The 19,253-nt window shown below is 40.4% G+C and overlaps 1 protein-coding gene across 4 annotated transcripts in view; it reads right to left on the bottom strand.

Moving 5' to 3' along the window:
• Positions 1 to 19,253, bottom strand: part of Pak5 (p21 (RAC1) activated kinase 5) — a 356,591-nt gene that overhangs the window by 11,140 nt on the left and 326,198 nt on the right. For all 4 annotated transcript variants that reach the window (XM_060383201.1, XM_060383204.1, XM_060383202.1 and 1 more), the window contains 3 exons: positions 12,498 to 12,989; positions 8,322 to 8,455; positions 7,520 to 7,646 (listed from right to left, as the gene is read on the bottom strand). In XM_060383201.1, the coding sequence (XP_060239184.1) occupies positions 7,520 to 7,646; positions 8,322 to 8,455; positions 12,498 to 12,989 (753 nt within the window). The remainder of the gene's footprint in view (positions 1 to 7,519; positions 7,647 to 8,321; positions 8,456 to 12,497; positions 12,990 to 19,253) is intronic.

Genomic DNA, 19,253 nt, shown 5'->3' with positions numbered 1-19,253 from the left:
CTATAAGGCAATAGCACTTAAAGTGTGTAACCTCAGCATCATTTGGCAGTTTGTTAGTAATGAAGGTTCCTGGGTACCACTTAGCCTGATTAAATCATCATCCCTAGAGGCAGGACCCAGGAAAGTGGTTTTATTTTCATGTTCTTTACCGGTTTCTGGTGCTCACTAAAGTCTGAGAATTTCTCCTTTACTGAGAGCAACAGCACAGGGCAATAAAACTGAAATCAGGAATAGAGAGAGACAGCTTGACAATAGTAAAAGCAACACTGTTTAAGGTCCACTTAATCAAACATCAATTCAAAGAAGAGGAGGCGATCATAGACATTAACTCAGAGTGCCAGTGTCCTCATTTCTTCTCCTACCATTGGCAGAGAACAGAGATTTGGATGCCACTTTCCCAAAGCTTTATTGTACTGTTAAAGGAGATTAGGAAAGGATCTTCACTAATGCTGTATCTGAGAGAGGGCTAATATTCAGGATATATAAAGAAGTCAAGAAGTTAAACAGCAACAAATCAAGGAATCCAATTAAAAATGAGGTACAGAGCTAAACAGAGAATTCTCAGTAGAATATTGAATGGCAGAGAAACACTTAAAGAAATGCTCAATGTCCTTAGCTATCAGGGAAATGCAAATCAAAACGACCCTGAGATTTCACCTTACACCCATCAGAATGGCTAAGATCAAAAACTTGAGTAACAACACATGCTGGTGAGGACATGGAGAAAGGGGAACCCTCCTCCATTGCTGGTGGTAATGTAAACTTGTACAACCACTTTGGAAATCAATCTGGTGCTTTCTCAGACAATTAGGAATAGTGCTACCTCAAGATCCAGTTATACCACTCCTAGGCATATATCCAAAATATGCTCAAGTATACAACAAGGACATTTACTCAACTATGTTTGTAGCAGCTTTATTTGTTTTTTTTTTGTTTTTTTTTCCATAATTTTATTTTTCTCATTAGTTACATTTTGTTAATTCTGTATCCCAGCTGTATCCCTCATTCCCTCCCCAATCCCACCCTCCCTCCCTCATCTCCTCCCTGCCCCTTTCCAAGTCCACTAATAGGGGAGGACCTCCTCCCCTTTCATATGACTCGCTTTTGTCAGGTATTTTCAGTACTGACTGCAAAGTCCTCCTCTGTGGCCTAACAGTACTGCTCCTCCCTTGGGAGGTAGGGAGGTCAAAGAGCCAGTCATTGAGTTCATGTTAGAAATAGTCCTTGTTCCCCTTACTATGGGAAACCAATTGATTACTGAGCTATCACGGGTCACATCCGAGCAGAGGTTCTAGGTTTTATCCTCTCATGGCCTTTGGTTGAGTGTCTATCTCAGAAAAGACCCTGTGCCCAGATAAGTTTGGTCCTTGTGGAGCTCCTATCCTTTCCACATCAAACTCCCCTTCTTTCATATGATTCCCTGCACTCTGCTGAAGGTTTGGTTGTGAGTCTTAGTATCTATTTTGGAGCACTTCTAGGTAGAGTCTTTCAGATGCTTTCCGCGGTAGACTCCTGTCATACGTTCAATGCATATCCCATTTGTCTTTCTAAATGAGGATAGATCATCATACCCCATGTCTGCTTTCTTGATTATCTTTAGGTGTATAGATTTCATTATGTTTATCATATCTTTTAGGTCTATATAAGCGAGTATATTCCATGTTTGTCTTTCTCCTTCTGGGATACTTCACTCAGAATGATCTTTTCTAGATCCCACCATTTGCCTGCAAATTTCATGATTTCCTCCTTTTTGATTGCTGAGTAGTATTCCATTGTGTAGAAATACCACAATTTCTGTATCCATTCCTCCGTTGATGGACATCTGGGTTGTTTCCAGGTTCTGGCTATTACAAATAAAGGTGCTACAAACATGGTTGAGCAAATGTCCTTATTGTGTACTTGAGCAAATTTTGGGAGCAGCTTTATTTGTAATAGCTAAAATTTGGAAACAACCCAGATGTCCCTTAACTGAGGAATGGATACAGAAATTGTGGTACATTTACACAGTGGAATATTACTCAGCAATTAAAAACAAGGAAATCATGAAATATGCAGGCAAATGGTGGGATCTAGAAAAGATCATCCTGAGTGAGGTATCCCAGAAGTAGAAAGACACATGGTAAATACTCACTTATAAGTGGATATTAAATATATGACATAGGATAAACATACTAAAATCTGTATACATAACAAAGCTAAGCAAGAAGGAGGACCCTGGGTAAAATGAGCAATCCTCACTCAGAAAGGCAAACGGGAAGGGTATCAGAAGATTGAAAAAACAGGAAAGAGGACAAGAGCCTACTACAGAGGGCCTTTGAAAGACTCTATCTAGCAAGGTATCAAAGCAGATGCTGAGACTCAATCAAACTTTGGGCAGAGTGCATGGAATCTTTTGAAAGAAGAAGATAGAAAGAGCTGGAAGGAACAGGAGCTCCACAAGGAGAGCAACAGAACCAAAAACTCTAGCCCAGTGGTCTTTTCTGAGACTGATACTCTAACCAAGGACCATGCATGGAGATAACCTAGAACCCCTGCACACAAGTAGCCCAAGGCAGCTCAGTATCTAAGTGAGTTCCCTAGTAATGGGAACAGGGACTGTCTCTGATATGAACTGGCTCTTTGATCACCTCCCTCTGATGGGGGAGCAGCCTTATCAGGCCACAGAGGAAGACAATGCAGCCAGTCCTGATGAGACCTGATAGGTTAGGGTCAGAGAGAAGGGGAGAAAGACCTCCCCTATCAGTAGACTTAGGGAGGGGAATGGGAGGAGATGAGGGAAGCAAGGTAGGATTTGGAGGGGATGAGGGAAGGGGGCTACAGCTGGGATACAAAGTGAATAAACTGTAATTTGTAAAAAAAAATAAATAAAATTTAAAAACAGGATTGCTGGAAGCCTTATCCTAGGGCTTCTTGTGGTGCTTCTTACATTGAGACATCCTCCCTTTGAAAACCAGAGGGAAGGGACATAAATGGAGATCAGGGTGAGTTTCAGAGACAGCAAGCTATTCATATGCACAAATCTGTTTATTTAAAAGTTTTCTTTCTGTGATTATCTTTAAGCCATCTGTTAATTCTAAAATGCTATTTAAGAGATACAAAAAATAGAAAAAGGGAACAGCATTAATATCAATTTATTAAATGAACAGTTGGAGACAATGAATACCAGGGGCACTTTCTTATTGAGGAGACAAGGGATTTCTGCTGACTGTTGGTGTCACAGAGAGGGGGTGGAATGGTCATAAGAGACTGGTTCATGGTCTGTGGCCACTGATCCATTATTCCTCCTTCAAGTTAAATGGTGGATGAGCCTAGACTCATATTATCTATAAGCAGCCCATTGGTTGGTGTTCTCCACCAAAACACATCCCAATTCAAGATTTCAGGCAAGACTTTTTGGGAATTTTTAGAAACTGTGGCAGTACAGCTGGTAGGTATAACAAGGAAAGGAAAACCAGCTACCAAGCTGATCAAGAATTAACTGCCAAGCAAGAGTTAACTCCCTTGGAAGATGTCTGAAAGTCTGCATAGAACAAGTCTTTCATAGTTATTCCACGAGGTGAGAGAGTCAGGGTTCGTATACCTTATTTCTAGGATGTTTCAGGGCTGCTTCTGGGGAGGAAGAATGTTAATTCTATGCAAGTTCTAATTTGGCCTGTCATTCAAGAACAGATCCCAGTAGACAGAGAAATGCATAGCAAAGAAATGCAGATGGGAAGATTTGGGAGTGGAGCTAGTGACTAAGAAGGGGGAGTTTCTACAAAAATCTGGGTGTACCTCAAACAGGATCTGCTTTGTGGGCTCAGGTGCAGAGGTGCACACCTGAAATCCCAGCACTCAGGGAGAGAGACAGGTGGATCTCTGTGCATTAGAGAAATCTTGTCTACAAAGTGAGTCCAAGAGAGTCAAGGCTACACAGAGAAACCCTGTCTCAAAAAAAATTGTTCCTGGATAGAGATGAGAAGCCCTTTGGAACCAGTATGATGTAGTGTTCTGTGAGGAGAATGAGCATACTTTGGGCAATACACCAAGAAGCACAAGATCCAGTCTACATGCTGGTTCCTTCTTCCTGGTACCCTGCCATCTCTGACAGTACAAGCCCTGCCTATTCTGAGCCTCAGCATGCAGTAGCCTACTCTAATTGTTCTCTGTAACAGTTTTGATGCCATCATGCCTCACTCTCCTTATTTGCTTAGTAATTATGGAAATCCTTACATTAACATGTTTTGTTTAATGTTCATTAGAACAATTGATGAGTTAATTAGTTTCTTTATTATATCTCTGTGTTATATGTGTGGGTGGGTGGGAAGGGGTTGCATACACCTGTGCGTGCAAGTAAGGAGGACAGAGGTCAATCTTAGGTGTTTTATTGGCCCCAACTTTATTTTTTAAAACAGGATATTTAACTGAACCTGGGGTTCACAAATTAGCTAGCCTGGCTAGCCAGCAAGCTCTTTGGATCCTCCTACCTCCACTTCTCAGTTCTGGGATTATAAAGATGCATCACTATGCTTGGCTTTTAAAAAAATTATCTATTATAATTTTTTCACTTTGTATCCCCACTGTTGCCCCCTTCCTCATCCCCTCCCAACCCCACTCACCCTTCCTTTTCTCCCTTATGCCCTTTCCCTAGTCCCTTGATAGGGAGGACCTCCTCCCCTTCTCTCTGACCTTAGCCTATCAGGTCTCATCAAGGCTGGCTACACCATCTTCCTCTGTGGCCTGGCAAGGCTGTCCCCCTCTAACCCCCACGGGGATGTGATCAAAGAGCTGGCCACTGAGTTCATGTCAGAGACAGCCCTTGCTCCCTTTACTAGGGAGTCCACTTGGAAACTAAGCAGCCTATGGGCTTCCTCTGAGCAGGAGGTCTAGGTCCTCTCCACGCATAGTCCTGGTTGGAATATTGATCTCTGCAGGCTCCCTCACATGCTCACTTATCACTGGATATTAGCCATATATTATAGGAGAAACATACTAAAATTTAAAGTCATAAAGAAGCCAAACAACAAAGAGGACCCTAGGGAAAAGGCTGAAACCTCACCCAAAAGGGTAAACAGGATAGACATTGGAAGTAGTAGAAGACAAGGAATAGGATAAGAGCCTTCCACAGGGACCTCTGAAAGACTACCAACCAGGGTATTGAAGGGGAGACTGAGACTCATAGCAAAACTTTGGGCAGAGTGCAAGAAACCTTATGGAAGAAGAGTGAGACAAAAAGACCTGGAGGGGACAGGAACTCCATAAGGAGACCAACAGAGCTATGCCTGGCCTTTTATGTGTCTTCTGAGGATTTGGATTCAGATCTTCATATTTGTGCAGCAAACATGTTACCCACTGAGCTATCTTCCCCAATAAAGATAAGTAAAATAGGAATTTTGTTTTTGTTTATTACTTTATTTATGTGTTTATTATCACATTCCTACATCCTAAATGATGTAGCTTAATGAGATAAGTACTTTCTTGTGCTCATCCTTAGGACTATATATTCCTAGCACAAAATAAGCAATCAGAAAATAAATGTGTGAACAAATCAGCAAGATGAGTAGCATTCACTATGCATCTGCTCCTCTAGGCTCTGCTGGGTACACAGAAGTACAGGGATGCTTGAAATACAGGTGCTGCCCTTAAGAACAGCAATTGAATTTTAAAATATTGTATATTAAACAAAGATAAAAATCTTTAATTAGGTTGATTAAACGCTATCCTATTATTTTAGTATCCTGAGTGACTTCAAATCAGATATATTTCCAGCAAGAAACTCTGCTACCAACCTCCATGGACTGCTATAATGTTTGATGTATGTTTTGTTCATGAGACCTTATATAGGTACTTTCTGAGTCAGCTGGAGAGGATTCTTGCCCTCCTCTTCTATATAGACATATATTCTTCGTTGCATCCCTGTGCAAGTGACTTTGTACTTTATGCTATCAAGAGGAGCTGTTGAAGGCTAGTAGAGGAAGGCTGAAAGACTAAAGCACTTGTCCAGAAAGTCTGGGAACTATACTTAGCCCACAGAACTCATATAACTGTTGGGTGAACATGAGGGCCTGTCTGTGTTTCCAACACTTGGAAGATGGAGACAGGGAATTCCCTAGGGCAAGCTGATTAGCTAGACTAGTCATAACAGCAAGTCCTATGTTCAGCTGAGATACCTTGACTCAATGAAAGTGGGAAAGCAGTCAAGAAAGATTTCCTGTCATCAGACTTAGGCTGTCACATGCATGCATACACATAGGACATACACTAGTACATAGATGTGCACACACATGCCTGGGAGCATGCAATACACATTACACACATATGCATGCAGAAAAAGCAAGGAGGTCAGTCTATTATCCATTCTTTAAAACTGGGATTGTGTGACTGTGTAGATTACTTTAGCTAAGATGATATAAGGTGAGGGTTGAAATCATACATGCATTGCATCTGTATCAGGGTTTTCCCGTCTTGATACACTGTGACTTAAAAAATGTAAATTACCTAGGACTACTCTATTGGGAGATGAGTGACACATGCTAACTCTACCCCCATTGAAAGCCAGCCAGCTACAAAAAAGATGGAGACCATTTTCTTGTGAGATGCCTGCAGTGGATGTTCCCCATCACTGTCTTATAACTGGCTAGCCTTCAACATAGAGTAGAGAGATAATCTTAGCCAGATGGAAGATGTTCATGTCACATCAGAATTTGCTGAGGAATGATCAAAGAGCTGGAAGAAATTGCATCTTGGCTGAAAGTCAGCAAATACAAGTAGGTGATGGAGAGCATCACCTACTTTTAAAACTTTTAAAACTAGATGCCTTTTCTTTTTTTTCTCTGAGATTTCTGAAACCAGCATGCACTGACTACAGTGATGGCTTCCCAGAGACCAGAAGCAAGGAACAGAGGGAGAAGGGTATCTATTCAGAAGCTTCATCCTGAAAATTTATGATATTCTGACTTCTATCAAACAGTTCCTGCCCAGCAGCCTCAAACCTAACAATGTTTTTAGCATGGGTTAATAATGTCGGTGGTCTATTTCAGATACTACACTCATCTTTGTGGCTTGTCTCTTATGATTTTCTTATGTCTGCTCACACACTGGTAAAATACTATCTTATATATAAAGTCTTTTCGAACTAGTCAAGAGGACTTGGTCATCTGTTTCTCACAGTTACTTGGAGATTTTGAAGATAGGCATATTCAAAGAAAAAGAGTAGATAGAGCAGAAGAAAAGCCAGCTTCTCTCATCTAACAAAAATGGAATACAGTAGAAAGATAAAAGAAATGCCCATAATCTCCATTACTTTCTACTCTCACTGTAGAGGATACAAATTATCGACCAATTTCAGGGCACTGGTAATTTTGAGTAACAGGATGACACAGAGGAAAGGCAATTTCCTCTCTGCAAATTCTGGGAAGTGGAGTGGGCGACGTGTGACTAACAAAAATTAGAATTGTGAGAAAGTGTTCTTAAGAGAATAATGCCTGTGACAAGCAAGCTGACAAACTAAACTTGAGGGGACCCAACATAAAAACCTTACCCGGCCATCACTTGTCAGGAGGATGGAGTCACTTTTTATGTCCCTGTGAATCACTCCTTGGTTATGAAGGTAGGAGAGAGCTTTTAGAACTGACAGGCACACGGTAGCTATTTGTTCTTCATTCATTCTAGAAAGGAAATAACATTTAAAGATCAAGACAGGTTTAGGCACAACTTTCTACTGCTCAAGAGATGCCACATTCTCTGGTTCTGGAGAACTAGAGTATGTCTCTAGCCCTTGTCTAGAAAATTTCCAATGAAAGGAACTGAAGTTCCTGGAACATGATTACCACAGATTAAATCCTGGCATTGAGAGTTCCAGGCTCCCATTGTAAGTCAAGGGGAAGTGACCCACATGTGTTAGCTTTTGTGCATTTAGTGCAAATTCATGTCCCTGGATTCTTATACTGCAGACACTGAACTGTAGGCACTGAAGCTGAATTCAACTAGTATTGAGATAGTTTTGTTTCCTAGCAGAGTCATTAAGGTGGCATAAATTTTTGATCCTCTACCTGTGCCTTCTGTCCTTAGGCAGTCCTGATAAAGTTAGCATATGAACATGGCATGGCGACTCAGGACGATAAAACTAAACTCAATGTAAGTGATGACAAGTTCTGTTTGCTCTGAGGTTGAACCAATAACCTTTAGGGTATAGGATGGGTGCAATTTAATGAATGGCTATATACACATGATTTAGTAATGAACACTCCAGGAGTTGTAGCTCCTGAGTGCATTGTGTTAATAATTTATGAAGAAATCGTGGAGGTAGTTATTGAAGTAGTATTTTGAATCATCTGCCTTACCTGGTATGAGTAACAATGTCTGTCAAGGCACCGCCTTCTAGAAACTCCATGACCACCCAGAGTTCATCACCAACAAGATAGCTGTTATACATGTCAACTACATTGTCATGGTGGTAATCACGCATTATCACAACCTGGATGAGTGAGAAAGATATATATTTACTTTCTGCTGGTGACATCTGGCTATACGTTCCCTTGTGATCATATCAATATTTTGACTGAGATGTATTGAGTGCTGGGGAATTTCTTCAGGGATAAAAAACCTCTTATCCCTGAAAGTAAAAAGAATCAAGTGAGGATACTGTTTAAAAAAATGATGGGCCAAACAGATGTTGGAAAGAGAAGAAGGATGTGGAGGGGCAGACAAAAATGTAGAGGAGGAGCAAAGGAAGGAAAAATTAAGATATGCAGCAAAATTTTCAAAGAGGGAGCCTACTTTGGCATTTGGGAGAAATTCAGTCAGACACATCTAAGGAGCTTGTATAGATCACCACCCATACTTTACTGTGGATAACTCACCAAGGAGTCACAGTAAGCTGAGTGGGTGGTAACTGAGGCCCAAGAGTGAAGTTATTAGAGGGGCTAAGACAGCAGATTACTTTGGATGGATCTGAGGGAGAATTTGTCTGAACCCAAAGGACATATTTAGATGGTATAGGCATATACCATATTTAGATGGTATAGGCATATACCATTTAGATGCTATAGGCATATAAAAGACCAGATTGAGCCTACTTGTTGGAAAGAGTATCTGGAAATTACTGCCTTGTTGTTGCTTCTACTTGACTTTAAAAGTTTACATTATGTATTAAGTTATGCCTATCTGTTTAGTACTGTCATTTAGAAAAAAAAATTAAGAATAGGAAACAGGATAAAGGGAAGATGTTCAAGTCCACTTATCTGGAGCTCTGTGTGGCTTCCAGGGTTTATGGAAGAAATTAGCATCTTGTCGGAACTAGAGATGAAGGAAGCCACTGGCCTTCATGGATCCTCCATTGATGAGGTTTCAAATGTAGCTGAATACAGTGTCCATGGATCAACTCATGTCTGTATACTTATAAGAAAAATGAGAATGCTCCCAATAGAACATCAAAGGTCTCAAACATCCATGGCCTTTTCTGGAGATATGGACTGACATCTCTGTCATCTGTCAGAGATCATCCGCCCTCCTTTTGCTGATAAAATTATTAAAAGGACAATACTCCAAAACCCTGGAGTATTTGATATAAGATCTCATGTCTTCTTACTTATTTTAGGGCTACTAATTGATACATATGTAATAAATATAAAAAATTGATGTGTGTATATGTAACAAATGCAAAAATTGATGGATCAATTGTTATGATTAAGACAAATGTCATAACTCTAACAGGAAGCAAACAAAAGACATATGATTCAAAGAAGAGTTAAAATGGTATGTAAATATATAAACATAAAGTCAATAACCTAGCAAAAATAATCTTAGTTAATATAGTAAGATTTGTCCATGTCTATCAGATCAGCAGAGATAATGTAATGCCAGTAAGTATGACAGAGGCCCAAACAGGTACTTTCTGAAAACATTATACATCAATTCTCTAAAAACTACATATATTTATGTGTCATTTGACTTGTTCATCCCACTTTATGACTCTAATAAGATTATAAAACAAGAAGCTAAATAGCACTCACTGAAAACAATATACATCAGAGATTGTTTAATAAATATGATTTATGTATATGATGGAAGAATTTGAGGCCATTGAAGTGATAAGTGTAATATAGTAAAATACAACAATGTACTTTAAAATTTATTAACATGAAATTAAATCCTACATTAAACATTAAATTAAATAGAAAGCCATCAGCCTGCATGTATAGTATTATCCTAAATGGAAGGTAAGTAAATAACAAAATATAAGAAAATATTGAAATAGGTCACTATTGCTTGCTTGTAGGGTTATGGTTGCACATATTTGTATATGGTTGGAGGCTTTGTGTTTTCATGAATTGCATATCATGCCCCCCCCCTTTTTGAGACAGGGTTTTTCTGTGTAGTCTTGGCTGTCCTGGACTTGGGTTTTAGACCAGGCTGAACTCGAACTCACAGCGTTCCACCTGCCTCTGTCTCCCTGAGTGTGAGATTATAAGAGTGTGCCACAATGCCTGCCTGAATTGCATATACCTTTAATCAAACAAACACATATAGAAATAATTTTTAAAACGAGTATGGAGTGTCCAGACATTTTGCCCTTATGATTCTATAAATGGTATAATATAACAAATATATTTGCAAAGCAGTTACATTGTATTAAATGTTATAAGCAATCTAGAAATGATGTATCATGCATAGGAGAATGTGTGTGAATTCGTAAACACTATATTTACTGGGGTCAGTGGCAATTTTATTTTATTTTTATATTCTAAATTATTCATTTATTTATAATTTTTATTTTTTCTTCACAATTTTTTCATTATATCTCTCGATTGAAGCTCCCTCCCTCAACTCTCCCAGTCCCACCCTCCCTCCCTCTTCCTCTCATTCCTTTCTCTTAGTCTACTGAATGGGGGAGTTCTCCACTATTGCTATCTGCCCGTAGCTTGTTTAGTCTCAACAGGACTGCTTGTATCCTCCTCCTCCATAGTCTGGCAAGACTGCATCATCAGGGGCCAGTGATCAGAAAGCAGTCAATTGAGCTCATGATAGAGGCAACCCCTGATCCCCTCACTCAGAGACCCACATGGAGATGAGCTGCCAATCAGCCACATCTGAGCAGGGGTCCAGGTCCTTTCCATTCATGGCCATTGGTTGGTTGGTGCATCAGTCTTTGCAGGAACCCTTGGGTTCAGATATTTTAGTTTTGTTGGTCTCCTTATGGGGCTCCTGTCGCCTCTATGTTCCTCTAATCCCACCCCTCTCTTCCTCCATAAGACTCCCTGTGCTATGCCCAAAGTTTGGCCATGAGTATCAGCATCCTAATTTATTTATTTTATATCCTTCATTATCTTCTCCCAGTCCCACCCTCCCTCCCTCTTCCTCTTTATCCCCCTCCTCTACACCCCAGAAAGGGAGAGCCCTCCTCCTCTACCATCTGATCCTTGCCTATCAAGTCTCATCAGAGTCTTGGATCCTCTTCCTCTGTGGCCTGGTAAGGCCACCCTGCCAGGGGGAAGTGCTCAAAGAGCACTTCCATGTCCATGTCAGACATGTCTCCTTACTAGGGAACCCATATGGAGACTGAGCTGCCTATAAGCTGCTTTTGAGCAGGGGATCTAGGTCCCCTCCATGCATGGTTCTTAGGAGGTGCTTCAGTTTCTGTAGGACCTCCTGGGAGAACATGAAGAAGTATAGAGTTTAGTGTTGGCACAGAATGTAGAACAGATGCTCTAGAGATACTGAGTAGTGCACATATCCACAGATCCAGGCTGAGTTCTGGAATCTGCTGGACAGGCCTCAACCCCTGGCTTTACAGTCCACTAGCCCTCTAATCATGGGCTAGTTATTTAACCAATTTGAGTTGCTTTGTCTCTCAAATGGTAACACTTTTCTACCTCAGAGGGCTGTTGCTAAGCTAGGCTGGTGTTAAGTACAGTGGTTGAGAAAAATGGAGTACTTTATAAGAGGAACAGCCATGCGTACATAGAGCAAGGCTAGAGGAAGAATTACAGGGGAATGTTGGTTTTGCCTTTCTATTTCAGTGACAGTCTATGTCTGAAAACATTATAATATTTTTATAGTTTGCATGTGTACATGTGTGTGTGTGTGTGTATGTGCGTGTGTACTTGGGTATGGGAAGGTTTATGGATGATAAAGGATAACTTTGAGTGTCATTTCTCAGGAATGTCATTGTTTTTCTGTTTTGTTTGTTGTTTGTTTTTTGTTTTGTTTTTGAGCAGGAGCTCTCCTTAGCCAGAGGTTCAACAAATAGTCTAGGCTGTCTGATGAGAAAGCACTAGATTAGAACACGCACAAAACAGGAGATCTTCCAGTCCTTGGGATTATGAGCACACATGACCATACCACTTTGTTGTTGTTGTTTTACTTGGGTTCTAGGGATGGAACTTAGGCCTTTATGCTTGCACAGCAAGCACTTTACTAATAGAATTTTCTTCCCAGCACCTATATACATTGTTTCTGAAATAGGAGATAAATGTTATATCGACATGAAAAAGAGGCAATTCAAACCCAACACTTACCTCATTAAAAAGGAGTTCTCGTCTCTGTTGTTTTCGGAGGTCCATTTTCTTCACTGCCACCTGCTTGCCTGTGTGCTTCTCAGTTGCAATGCACACAATGCCTGTCGATCCTTCTCCAATTTTTATAAAGTTATCCAAGTATTCCCTGGGGTCTCCTGGGCTTACCACTAGTTGCAGGGCAGCTCGGAACTGTTCATGGGATACCCGAGAGGGCTGCTGGTCTGAGGAGGAGCCCCAGCTAGGTGGAGGATAGGTGCTTGAGGAGATGCTGAGAGAGCTCAAGTAAGAAGCGGTGGAGATGTACTGAGAACTGGTTTGCAGGGAAGGATGGTGGTACAAGGTTGCTTTGTGGTACCCAGAAGGATACTGCTGGCTGCTTGAAGAGTAGCCTGCTTTGCTCTGACTTTGAGGTAGTTTGGCAGGGCCTCTGGGGTAGGTGTCGGACCCTGACAGTGGAGGACTGAAGACGATCTGTGCTCGATCATAATCCACCTGGGAAGACAGACATAGATGGGCAGTATTCACCAGATCTGAAGCTGAAGCCCATGGCTGGCAGAAGAAAGAAAAGAAACAGTGCTGACAGGATCTGCGTTGGCAGCTCCAATGCCAGCTATATCCAGAAAAGAGCCTCCCACACCCATGCTCCCTACCCCTATTGCCAACCATGGGCTTATTTGGTTCATATGGACCTTATTCAAGACATACTTTTTGTTTATGCCTAACTTTGAAGGAGAGACCCCTATGATGAAGGTCATTGGTTCTCAGCCAGCATTTGGGAGAAATATCAGCAGTAGGAAGAATTTCTCCATGCTTCTAACTTATCTCCTCAAAGGTGGTATGTAGCATTCTTACACACAACACAACACTTATACCTATAAAAGGTAAAACACGGCTCTTGGTGTTAAGTAGCTTTTGCGTCAATGTGGAGATTAAATAAAACTCTGACATTTTCACCAACTAAAATTGCGAGTAAAGAATTTCAGATATTCATGAGAAAAAAATATTTGGCATTGGCCAATTTTCAATGGGATCCCAGAAAACCTCTTTTCAGTCTGACTTTGAGGAGGAGGGTTGAGAGAACTTGGTGGTGGAGTAGATGGTGGGGCAAGCTGAACAAGGAAGAGCAAGGAAGCCCACAAATTGCTGTGTCCATTTTAATGGTCCCAGGTTTGTGGTGCAATTTCTTTTCACTGAAATCGTTTGTTTTGCCCTTCTTCAGTTGCTATGTCATGTGAGCATTAGGAATCCTTCAGAGAAAACCATGCATCAAGAATTAAGGCTTCCTGCCATAACTGAGCTTGAAGGCTATAAAATACAGTGAAAGTGCTGTCTGAAGCGTATGTACAGCCCACAGATGATCCTTTGAGTGCGACCTTATGAGAGATGCCAAGACAGAACCGACCATCTAAGGCTCACCAAATAATTGATATTCAGAATTAGTGAAATAGTTAATGTTTGTTTTACATCTAGGATACAATGTGTTGAGCAGCAATACTTTTGCTTTGTGAGATAGTTTGTGACAGAGCAATTGATAGCTAATACAAGGAGAAATCTGACCCAAGATTTGTGCAAGATGATAAATGTTTTTTTAAACCATGTTGTTTTAAACCATGAGATTCTGGGATAAGTTGTTAAACAGCAATAGATAACTCATTCATAAAGAAATTTTATGAATTTTGATACAACTACATTATGTTCAAAGGGTTATCAGTTGATATATCACCTAAATGACCTAGACAGTCTTTAAGTTGAAGGATAAATTGAGGGTAAAAACATGAACATGAGAACCAGTAGGGCTTACTTGTATTAAAGCCATGATGCTGAATTTGTAACATGGTGCAAGGAATCCAACATCTATACATTTACAATATCAGAAAGAGCAGAAGGACTCTGCAAAAATGGACAGAGAAGTAGTTGTCAGTGATGTAAGAAGGAAATGTGAAGGCAGCACAGGAATTTGGAGTTGAGGCTGAAAAGTATTTTATGAAAGAATAAATGAGTAGTGCTGAACATCCCTTGAAAGTGAAGTGGGATGGGCCTATCATCTTATGAATGAGGCAAGGTTGTGGAAACATGCAGGTGTCAACAATTTAGGTGTCAATGACTTCTATGCACTGCATATAAGGAAGTCCATTCCAGCATGCAAGGGAGCAAGGACTATGTATAGTGATCTCCCCAAAACAGTTGCTGTACCACCATTTTTGGTATTCTGCACTGTTTTGGGCTCTGATGATGGTGACATCCTGTAATACATGTAAAAGTCAGAGGTTCTAGCTTCAGGGACACCACACTCCATTCAAATGGATCTACCACTCAGAGGGCCTTGGAATAGGGAGTGGGTATTCCTTAAGCCAGAGTTATGCCTTTCATGGAGAGGAAAATACTTGGGCATAGCCTGACTATGATAGCTTCAGTCAAAATCTTCAGCATCTCTGAGCTTCAATTTTCTCATTTGTAAAATGAAATAATGGCAAAAATATTAACATCTCGTTCCTTAGATTATAGGAAACTCAGAAAGTGTAGAAAGAAAAGGATTTTTTTCTTTTTTTTTTAATTTAATTTTTCTTTTTAGTTACATTTTGTTAACTCTGTGTCCCAGCTGTATCCCGCTCCCTCCACACACTCCCTCCCTGGTCTCTTCCCTGCCTCTTTCCACATCCACTGATAGGGGAGGACCTCCTCCCCCTTTCATTTGACCCTGTTTTATCAGGTATCTTCAGGGCTGGCTGCAAAATCCTCCTCTGTGGCCTAACAGGACTGCTCCTTCCCTTGGGAGGGGGAGTTCAAAGAAAGAGCCTGCCCTTGAGATCCTGTTAGAAATAGTCTTTGTTCCCCTTACTTTGGAAAACTACTTGGTTACTGAGCTACCACGGGCCACATCCGAGCAGAAGTTCTAGGTTATATCCATAGATGGTCCTTGGTTGAGTGTCAGTCTCAGAAAAGACCCTGTGCCCAGATATATTTGGTCCTTGTAGAGCTCCTATCCTTTCCATATCATACTAATTCCCCTTCTTTCATATGATTCCCTGCACTCTGCCGAGGGTTTGGTTATGAGTCTTAGTGTCTGCTTTGAAACACTGCTAGATATGATAAACATAATGAAATCTACACACCTAAAGAAGATAATCAAGAAAGCGGACACGGGCAAAGATGATCAATCCTCATTTAGAAAGACAAATGGGATGTGCATTGAACGTATGACAGGAGTCTACCACAAAAGGCATCTGAAAGACTCTAACTAGAAAAAGATTTGAATGGTGATGGGCCAGTAAACTTTATGTACTGTTATAATTTTATAAGGTACTTAGTATAATAATGGTAATATAAAAGAAAATAACTTTAAGAACAACAAAACTAGCTATCATTTACAGATGTAGAACATGTCAATGTTATATAGGTTTCTGAATATTAAGTTCTGAAAACAATAAGATAATATGTTGAACATGTGTTATAGTTAATCTTCTCTATTAGAAAACAGGCTGGTCTCTAAGGCTGTGTGTGTATGTGTGTGTCTGTGTGTTATGTGTGTGTAATTGGAGTGGGATAGAAGAACATCACTGTAATTTAAACAATTGGAATATTGCTTTGCATTAGGCAGGCTCAACAACAAGGCCAATAGAAGGCCAAGTGAGGTCTTAAACTTTCGTATTTTAAAGTGGGTCTTGGGAGCCTCAAATGTTATCACTTTCCAGAGTCGTGAGTAGATTCTTTTCTCTCACAGTTAGAACAAAATTGCATCTGTCTCCCCTCTGTATTACAAATAGAAAAGTTCCAGCCAATAAGAGTCACAAACACTACTTCACACTGCATTAGGGGACTTTTCTCCTCTATCAACTGTCAGCAGTATTATTAGGATTGGCTCTTAGCTTATGGCATAAAAAAGAAAGAAGAACCTTCCTGCATGAAGGGGTCAATTTCCCCTCACAGATAAAAGAGAATTGTTTTCTGAGTGTTTGACATCTTTGAAATTAGGTACTTTAGATAAGAAGATGCAACCAAGGACTATGCATGGAGATAACCTAAGACCCCTGCACAGATGTAGCCCATGGCAGTTCAGTATCCAATGGGTTCCATTGTAATAAGAACAGGGACTGTCTCTGACATGAACTTATTGGCCTGCTCTTTAATTACCTCTCCCTGAGGGGGAAGCAGCATTACCAGGCCACAGAAGAAGACAATGCAGCCACTCCTGATGAGACCTAATTGACTAGAATCAGAAGGAAAGAAAAGAAGTCCTCTCCTACCAGTGGACTTGGGGAGGGGCATGTATGCAGAGGGTGTAGGAAGGGAGGAATTGGGATTGGAGGAGGGAGGGAACCACAGGGGGGATACAAAGTGAATAAAGTATAATTAATAAAGAAAAAATGTAAAAAAAAAACATAAGACATAAAAAAAAAGAAGAAGATGCAATTGTCTTTCAGGACTGCCGGTCTTAATGGGGGAAGACTCTTAAAAATGCCACGTGGAACAACCACAATCACAAGAGACAATTTTAGAACCAAACTAAGTGACTCAGAAAAATTAACTGTCTGCTTCAGGCAAGTGAACATGTGGTCTCTCCTTGGAACCTTTATTCATCCATTCAAAGGGATGATAGCAGGCAATCAGGATTTCCAAAGGAGAAAGAAGTGCAGGAGTGATCCTCCTGGGGTCATGGGGTCACTGAACTGCAGCCTTCACTTTGATCTTATCCAACTGCAGCAATGGAGCATGTTACTGGCTCATGCCTTTGGGAAAGGCATCATTCCTTTTAATTCTGTTTTGTTTTCTATAAAATTGAGGCTTGGGAAAAAATATCCCTCAAGAACTCAGGCCAATGGCCCTGCACTCCAAGAGGATCACAAGGCCTGTTGCTTTTGCTAAGGTTCATCCTGTATTCACAGAAGGAGGCTTCTGGATGTCCCAGACCCCTAGAACAATGTTACCAGACTTGATTTCTTGCCTGCTGTGACATTACCATCATTACTTGTCACCTATCTGATCTGTATAATCAAAGCTGGAACTCTTTCTTGTGATTAAAATGCTCTGACATTTTCCTGGGACCAAAGTTGGGCTCCCTCCCTAAGGGACTACTCTATTAAAAGTCAGTTCTTTCAGGAAAAATAAACACTTATGATAGCATTTGTTGAGTGATTTCCATGTATCAAGGACTATTTTGAGTACTCTATGTACATCATGGCATTTCAACCTCACTTTAAATAGTAAAATCTATAATTGTTGTATTTTATAAGAAGACTGAGGCATGGTAGGTTGAAGTAGGTTAGACAAAAGGCTTAAAGCTACCAAGACAGTAAAATGACAGTATTAACTTTCTTTGAGTCATTTGTCATGGGTCCTACATAAGTTCACTGAGACAGTCTTCAGTGATGGGGGATGGGGAGTAGATAGAGGAGGGCAGTATGTGAGCTAACAATGCCAGAAATAAGGAATGTCATAGTGTTTACCTGGAACCTTACATATCTGAGTAGTCTGGAACAAAATGGAAGAATTGGACCAGAAAATAATGAATGATAAGGCCTATAGGAATGGGATGAAAGAGATGCTAGGGTTGTATTTTTATTTTTAACAGTGCTAACTTAGATAATTCTTTTAAATATACAAAAGTGGTTATCTTAGAAAATGAATTGATCATCTATGTACACAACTTGTTATTTTCAGTTTTGCTTTGGTCAAAACCAACTTTGGATTCAGGGACGATGATGCCCCAGCTTTCATCTGTATGACCTTTTATAAAGAGAAGCCTAGTTGCCTTTCTGTGGGGTGACTGCCTCCCCTTTTACACACTCTTGACATTTGTGCTCATTCTTATAACCTGTCTCTCTCATGGTATTTTGTTTGGGAGTGGTGAAACAGGTGCATCTGCCTATGTACAATTTTATATGCATTTGTTCATGCAGAGGAGTCAAGCTTGAACTGTAAAACATTTTCTTCATGTAACTTACAAACATATTCCAGAAGAAAAGGAGTAGCATGGCATTTATATGATCAAGCCTGTCTCTAGTATTTGTGAAGGGATGTAGAAGCTACTCATTTAGTAAAACCACAGGGCAGTTGAGTTAGACCATCAAAAGGGATGGTACTTACTAAGTGAGCCAATATATCTTCCAGAACCCATCCTCTAAACCATTTCCAAAGAAGGAGCTGATGCAGTTTGCCCCCACAGACCCCAGTGCAAGGGCTGAACAGGAGCAGAAAGCTGTAATGTAGGAGAGCAAACAACAGAAACACCACGAAGACTGTCTTCATTCCACCAGGGAAAGCAGTCATGTGCTTTGTGAACAAGTAATTCTATAGGAATGACTTCTCTTCCACAAACTCTAAATGGGATTCCCATATGGTGCAATGTAATAAAAGAACTCTAGATCGATTGTTTTGCAAATTACCATCCAGAACTGTCAAAACAGCTTCACTGTGAGATGGCCACTAATGATCTTTATACACCGGCTACAATTGAAGAAGAAATTCTTTCGGCAGGAATCTAAAATACAGACAGATAAACAAAGAATCATGCTTTCCTTCCTTTTTTGGGTGGTTAACAACATACACTTGGTTTTTAATTTCATGAGACTTTTTAGTATACCATATAAATTAATTCTTAAATGTGCATTTTCATGTCTTCAAAATGTGAAGGGGATGAGGAAGCTTATTATGTGTGAATAAATAATTCCCAGCCAACAGTTCAGCCAGAATGCCCTTCTACAATAAGTGCACTGTCTCCAAAGATAGGGTTAGGTACAGGCTTGTGATGTATCAACA

This window comes from Meriones unguiculatus, chromosome 4, assembly GCF_030254825.1.
Source record: "Meriones unguiculatus strain TT.TT164.6M chromosome 4, Bangor_MerUng_6.1, whole genome shotgun sequence".
NCBI classification, from domain to species: domain Eukaryota; kingdom Metazoa; phylum Chordata; class Mammalia; order Rodentia; family Muridae; genus Meriones; species Meriones unguiculatus.
Note: the sequence above shows the minus strand (reverse complement) of the source record. Positions and strands in the feature narration are given on the sequence as shown.